Here is a 7856-nt window from a genome sequence, read left to right as displayed (position 1 = left end):
TCCTATAAGATAGAAGGTACCCAGCCTCCCCCCTGCCAGTCCTATAATAGAAGATCACCCAGTCCTGCCAGTCCTATTAGATAGAACGATACCCATCCTTCCCCCTGCCAGTCCTATGAATACGAAGATACCCAAGCCTGCCAGTTTCCTATGGTAGATAGAAGTACCCAGCCTCCCCTGCCAGTCCTATAGATAGAAGATACCCATCCTCCCCCTGCCAGTCCTATAGATGAAGATACCCATCCTCCCTGCCGTCCTAGAGATAGAAATCCCCTGCCAGTCTATAGATTAAAGTACCCAGCCTCCCCTCCAGTCCTATAGATAGAAGCGTACCCAGCCGTCCCCTGCCAGTCCTATAGATAGAAGGTACCAGCCCAAACGCCTCTTTACACAACAGCAATACCAACTGCTTTCTACAAAAACCGTCATTGTTATTCTTGGCTAATAAGTCATATTGTACATGGAAGATGTTTCACAGAAGTCGGTTGGTGTGAGACTGACGGGGGGATAGAATTTGAACCCAAGAAGGATGAATGTCTCGAGCCAACACTACTACTACATGTCTATCTATCTAACCACTATCAACACTTACTACTTACATGTCTATCTTATCTAAACTACTATATCAACACTACTACTACATGTCATCTATCTAAACCACTATATCAACAGCTACTACTACATTGTCTATCTATCTAACCACTATATCAACACTTACTACTACATGTCTATCTTATCTAACACTATATCACACTACTACTAACATGTCTTATCTAACCACTATATCAACACATACTTACTACATGTCTACTATCTAACCACCTATATCAACACTACTACTACATGTCTATCTATCTAACCCACTACTATTCCAACACTACTTACTACATGTCTATCTATTAACCCACTATATCAACACTACTACTACATGTCTATCTATCTAACCACTATATCAACATACTACTACATGTCTATCTATCTACCACTATATTCAACACTTACTACTACATGTCTTATCGATCTTAACCACTATATCAACACTACTATACATGTCTATCTATCTAACCACTATATCAAACACTAGCTACTACATGTCTATCTATCTTAACCACTATATCAACCACTTACTACTTACATGTCTATTCTATACCACTATCTCAACACTACTACTACATGTCTATCTATCTAACCACTATATCAACACTACTATACATGTCTTCGATCTAACCACGTATATCAACACTACTACTAACATGCTAATCTATCTAACATAAATAACTACATCTACCTACAACCTATTCAACACTTACTACTACATGTGCTTCTATCTAACCACTATCAACACTACTACTACATGTCTAGTCTATCTAACCATATATCAACACTACTACTATGTTATCATAAAGCCACTATTCAACTACTACTACATGTCTATCTAACCACTCATATAACACTACTACTACTGGTTCTAACTAGATCACACTATATAACACTACACATACTACATGTCTATCTATCCCACATATATCAACACTTCTACTACATGTCTATCTATCTAACCACTATATCAACACTACTACTAATGTCTATCTTAACCACTATATCAACACCTACTACTACATGTCTTTATCTATCTAACCCACTATATTCAACACTACGTAACATGTCTATCTAACATAATATCAACACTACTTACTACATGTCTATCTAAACCACTATATCCAAACACTACTACTACATGTCTATCTAACCACTATATCAACACTACTACTGGGTTTCTGTGTTTCTCTCTATGTGTCTGTGTCTCTCAATATATGTCTCTCTCTCCCTCTGTCTGTCTGTCTGTCTCTCTCCCTCTGTCTGTTTGTCTCTCCCTCTATCTTGCTCTCCCTCTCTGTCTGTCTCTTGTTCTGTCTGTGTCTCTCTTTCTGTCTGTGTGTGTCTGTGCCTCCTCTCTGTAGAATCTATAAGACTGTTCCAGCTCACTGTGTAATCTCTTCTTTCTCCTCCTGGTGCAAAATGCTTCCTGTTTGACTCTGACTCGCTATTCTCCTCTTAATGCAAGAAGACAGAGGTTGGTGCCAAAACATCCTCTGTAGATAAATAACTCCCAACTGACCACAATCAATGGCTGTGTTCCAAACTGTACCCTAATCTCTACATATGTGGCCCTGGTCAAACGTAGTGCACAAAATAGGTAAGGAGCCGTTTGGGATACAGCCAATGTCTCTGGTCTGGTCTTAGATCTGTATGTGCCCAGGCAACTTCTTTACTCTAGTTGTCAGACAGATCTGGGACCAGGTTATATTTGCAATGTCTTTCAGTGAACTATAGAATGTAGTTAAATTATCAAACTAATATAATTGAATTGACTAACCAGCTTTTTAAAGCAAAAAAAAAAAACGTCAACAGAATGAAATGTATGGTTGAGTCGGTCAGTCAATATGAATGAAGGGTCTCTCTACTGTACTGCCACTCTGTCTGTCGAGGTCTTTCCCATCGCGTACGTCTTCATGTCCATATCTCTGAGAGCCTTGTGCTTGACATATGAATATCTGAAGAGGAAATAGCTGCCCTGAGGCCTGCACTCTGTCGAGAAACAGGTCTCAGATGGAACCCMTTTGTAGTGCACTACTTTTGACCAGGGTACATAGGGCTCTGTGCAAATGTAGTGCACTATAAAGGTAACAGGGTGTCAGTTGGGACATACACAGAGGTCTTTTAAAATCACCYTTCAACTTCCTTCTTTTAATCTGATTAATATTTTCTCCAGAAAGTACTGACTGCTGTGTCATCAAGGAGATAATTTATGTCGATACTGTTTTTACTGCTCTGTAGAAGAGCAGCTACTATCTAACATGTTGAGAGTATATTAAATCTAATATTTGACTTAATTGACCGTTGTAATATGATGTGTTGTCTTAGCCCGGTCCCAGATCTGTTTGTGCACAGTGTGACAATGACCATAGGAGTTGGCAGGATAAGCACAAACAGATCTGGGACCAGACTAGTGCTGTCTAAGCAAACCTACGAATCAGACTGGGTTGGGTGTAGGGTGATGTTCCCCTAAGATGCAGATCTTTGATCAGCATTCTGTACCTAGGGGAAACTTCCACCCTTAGTGGGTGGGTTGAGGTGGTGGGAACTAAACAATGACGTGTCATTAAGAAACGTCCATGCATAGACGTTATCATCTATGCATAGTCACTTGAATAACTACCTACATGTACTCTCAATTACCTCGACTAACCGGTGCCCACGCACATTGACTCTGTACCGATATCCCGCTGTATATAGTGACGCTATTGTTATTTTACTGCTGCTCTTTAATTACTTGTTACTTTTTATTTCTTATTCGTATTATTATTRTAARAAACWTTTTTTAAATAAAATRTAACTGCATTGTTGATTAGGGGCTCATAAGTAAGCATTTCACTGTCAGGTCTTCACCTGTTGTATTCGGCGCTTGTGACGAATACAATTTTATTTGATGATGGCTGTGGAGTTGGGGGATGGTTCTATAAGTCAAATAAATGATGATCACTATTATTATTAAAGGGAAGAAGAAAGGTTTCTCCTGACAAGATGGTGGAGATGCAGGCGAAGATCGAGGAGGAGAGGAAGGAGCTAGAAGCCAAGCTGGACATGGAGGAGGGGAGGAAGGAACAAGGCCAGGGCAGAACTGGAGAAGAGAGAGAAGGATCTGCTCAAAGCGCAGTGAGTATAGTCTGGGGTTGCAAACATTCCACAAACATTCCCTAAGTTCCCAAATTTTCCAGAAATCACGGTTGGAGAATAATCTACTGCTTTGAAATACACTGCTCAAAAAAATAAAGGGAACACTTAAACAACACAATGTAACTCCAAGTCAATCACACTTCTGTGAAATCAAACTGTCCACTTAGGAAGCAACACTGATTGACAATAAATTTCACATGCTGTTGTGCAAATGGAATAGACAAAAGGGGAAATTATAGGCAATTAGCAAGACACCCCCAATAAAGGAGTGGTTCTGCAGGTGGTGACCACTTCTCAGTTCCTATGCTTCCTGGCTGATGTTTTGGTCACTTTTGAATGCTGGCGGTGCTCTCACTCTAGTGCTAGCATGAGACGGAGTCTACAACCCACACAAGTGGCTCAGGTAGTGCAGCTCATCCAGGATGGCACATCAATGCGAGCTGTGGCAAGAAGGTTTGCTGTGTCTGTCAGCGTAGTGTCCAGAGCATGGAGGCGCTACCAGGAGACAGGCCAGTACATCAGGAGAAGTGGAGGAGGCCGTAGGAGGGCAACAACCCAGCAGCAGGACCGCTACCTCCGCCTTTGGGCAAGGAGAGCACTGCCAGAGCCCTGCAAAATGACCTCCAGCAGGCCACAAATGTGCATGTGTCTGCTCAAACGGTCAGAAACAGACTCCATGAGGGTGGTATGAGGGCCCGACGTCCACAGGTGGGGGTTGTGCTTACACAATGCTTGCACATTTGTGGCCTGCTGGAGGTCATTTTGCAGGTGTCTTGCTAATTGCTATAATTTCCACCTGTTGTCTATTCCATTTGCACAACAGCATGTGAAATTTATTGTCAATCAGTGTTGCTTCCTAAGTGGACAGTTTGATTTTACAGAAGTGTGATTGACTTGGAGTTACATTGTGTTATTTAAGTGTCCCTTTATTTTTTTGAGCAGTGTATAATCTAACGTTAGCCCCACCCCCACCCCTAGATACTTTTGGATGCCCTCTTGTCATCAGAGACCTCTAGAAGGGTATAAGGAATATGCCAGAAACTCCATCTAACCTACTGAAGGTATTTTCAGATCTACTGAGCCCTGACCTCTAACCTCTTTCCCCCAGACAGGAGCATCACCTGCTGCTGGAGAAGCTGTCAGCCCTGGAGAAGAAGGTGATCGTAGGAGGAGTGGACCTCCTGGCCAAGGCTGGGAGCAGGAGAAACTACTGCAGGAGTCTAACAATGATTAGAGGAGAACGCAGGAGGGCTGAGCAGCTCCGCAGAGAACTAGAGAGAAGGAGAGTATACCTTCTTACACACTATATTACAGGGCCTTCAGAAAACTATTCAGACCCTTTTACTTTTTCCACGTTTAGTTGTTATAGCCTGAATTTGAAAGTGATAAAATGTTGGTTTTTGTGTCACTGGCCTACACACAAATACCCCATAATGTCAAAGTGGAATTATGTTTTTCGAAATTCAGGCTGTAACACAAGAACATTTGGAAAAAGTCAGGGGGTGAATTCTTTCTGAAGGCTCTGTACATCATACCATCAACCCAAAGCAGCGCTGCAGAGAACTGGGGAGAAGCAGTTCTATCACAGGATATGATATAATCTACAGTACATTGTAGAGCGTAACCAGGGTCCTAGTTCAGACAACTGAAGAGCTGTTATACATATATGGCTTAGTGGTAACTCAACCTTGGTCATCTGACATGTCTCATTTCTGCATCAAAATACTCACCACTACACTTCCTCTGACTGTTTGAGCGGGGTTGATTCTCAGTGATGAGTGGCGCTGATGAGAGGTGATATTTTGGTGCGATGTCACATGCCCAGCATATTGGGAAATGAAATGAGTCATAACGTATTAACTGTCCCATGTCCAACTTGGCACCCTATTCCTTACATAGTGCACTACTTTTGACTAGAGCCCTATGTCGGGGGAGGGACAGAAATTGAGACGACAGATTATTTTAGGGACAATATATTTATGTTTGCTGTTGAGAAAGATGAGGAAATGTATTTATTGGTTCTTGTAATTTTCATGAGAGATGAAAATGTTCATGAATTTAACATTATTTGTTGACGTTTTTAAGGTTGTCATTAAATTATATATATTTTTTTTTATGTTGCCATTCAATTTTGGGTGGGGTGTGGTTGCCAGAATTTCTGGTGAAAAAAATAGAATCCATGCTGAAAATGTTTGAAAATCACTGCCTTAAAGTCTACTAAGTCACACCAGTCAGCACCTTGCTAGTTCAGGTGAGGTGCCTGCTTTGCTTTCCCTGAAAATGGCAATGGCATCTGTCGATGAGCACAGGAATTGAACATAATAAAACTACATAGGGAATAGAGTATCTTTTTAAAAATGTATGTAGTTCTGTCCTTGAGCTGTTCTTGTCTAATGATGTTCTGTATCATGTCATTCTGTATTATGGTTCATGTTTTGTGTGGAAACCCCAGGAAGAGTAGCTGCTGCTTTTGCAACAGCTAATGGATCCTAATAAAATACCAAAATACTCCATCTTGTCTCCATCGTGGGGAAAAGCCTTCAGGTGTTATTGTATTCCTGCATGTTCTGTTGTCTCCGGCGGAGCAGTCTTCTATGTTCAAGGAGACTTTACAACTTTTTAACGTCAGATTCAGTATCTCCAGCACCGTACCAGTTTCTACATGGAGATAATTAATGAGGTTCAAAAGTGTTTCCCGTTTTTAATGATTAAAATAAATGAAATGAAATCCAAAACTCCCTGTCTTGTTTGTGACGTCCATGCAGGCGGAGCGTCTGGACATGGAGAGAAGTACTCCAGTCTGCAGGAGGAGGCTCAGGGAAGACCAAGAAGCTGAAGAAGGTCTGGACCATGCTGATGGCTGCCAAGTCAGAGGTAAGAATGGTCACGACTTGGCGTGACTTTGGACACAGGAACTTGGGACTGTGGTTGCTTGGACACAGGACTTGGACTTGGTGACTTGGACACAGGACTTGGACTTGGTGGAAACTAGTGCACTATATAGTGAATAGGATGTATCCCAAGTGGGTTCAAACACAGGACTGGGGCCTTGTGGTGTTGTGGATGACCTGCAGCAGGAGCAGAACATTAACACACAGCATTGGTTCATTAACACACAGCATTGGTTCATTAACACACAGCATTGGTTCATTAACACACAGCATTGGTTCATTAACGCACAGCATTGGTTCATTAACACACAGCATTGGTTCATTAACACACAGCATTGGTTCATTAACACACAGCATTGGTTCATTAACACACAGCATTGGTTCATTACTTCATTAACATATACACTGACTGTACACAACATTAAGGACACCTCCTTAATATTGAGTTGCACCCCCCTTTGCCCTCTGATCAGCCTCAATTCGTCGGGGCATGGACTCTGCAAGGTGATGAAATGATTCCACAGGGATGCTGCTTGCCCATGTTGACCCCAATGCTTCCCACAGTTGTGTCAAGTTGGCTGGATGTCCTTTGGGTGGTGGACCATTCCTGATACACACGGGAAACTGTTGAGTGTGAAAAACCCAGCACCGTTGCAGTTCTTGACACAAACCGGTGCGCCTGGTACCTAATACCATACCCCGTTCAAAGGCACTTCAATCTTTTGTCTTTCCCATTCACCCTCTGAATGGCACACATACACAATCCATGTCTCAAGGCTTAACAATCCTTCTTCAACCCGTCTCCTCCCCTTCATCTACACGGATTGAAGTGGATTTAACAAGTTACATCAACAAAGGATCACAGCTTTCCTCTGGATTCACCTGGTCAGTCTGTCATGGAAAGAGCAGGTGTTCATAATGTTTTGTACACTCAGTGTATAACACATATAATTAATACATTCTCAATAATTATTTAGGATACAGACTTCAAAGGTATGCCAAACATCCTTCACCAAAAGGACATTTTCTGTGGCTCTAATTTCAGAAAGATCCAAAAGTTCATGAATGTCTTTGTGGCCATCTCGTATGGATTTGTCCCAGAGCAGTCACATCAACACATGGCATTGGTTCATTTCTTCATCAACACACGGCATTGGTTCATTTCTTCATCAACACAACAACAACGGGCATTGGCTCATTTTCATTTTCATCAACAAATCTCTCTCC

General features: G+C 41.8%; 1 protein-coding gene and 1 long non-coding RNA gene across 2 annotated transcripts in view; one reads left to right on the top strand and one right to left on the bottom strand.

The window, feature by feature from the left end:
* kif3a (kinesin family member 3A) overlaps positions 1-5009 on the top strand; it is a 16213-nt gene extending 11204 nt beyond the window's left edge. The window contains exons 10-11 of the mRNA XM_070440151.1: positions 3571-3717; positions 4847-5009. Of these exons, the coding sequence (XP_070296252.1) occupies positions 3571-3717; positions 4847-4972 (273 nt within the window). The 3' untranslated portion in view covers positions 4973-5009. The remainder of the gene's footprint in view (positions 1-3570; positions 3718-4846) is intronic.
* LOC139025106 (uncharacterized) lies at positions 685-1811 on the bottom strand. Its single transcript, XR_011476554.1, has 5 exons — positions 1730-1811; positions 1523-1610; positions 1045-1068; positions 879-963; positions 685-713 (listed from the first exon to the last, which is right to left on the bottom strand). It is a non-coding gene; the product is annotated as an uncharacterized lncRNA (long non-coding RNA).
* Positions 5010-7856: the final 2847 nt, after the last annotated feature.

The sequence above is a fragment of the Salvelinus sp. IW2-2015 genome, unplaced genomic scaffold, assembly GCF_002910315.2.
Source record: "Salvelinus sp. IW2-2015 unplaced genomic scaffold, ASM291031v2 Un_scaffold2266, whole genome shotgun sequence".
Taxonomy (NCBI): Eukaryota; Metazoa; Chordata; class Actinopteri; order Salmoniformes; family Salmonidae; genus Salvelinus; species Salvelinus sp. IW2-2015.
This window is presented reverse-complemented; position numbering and strand designations above follow the sequence as displayed.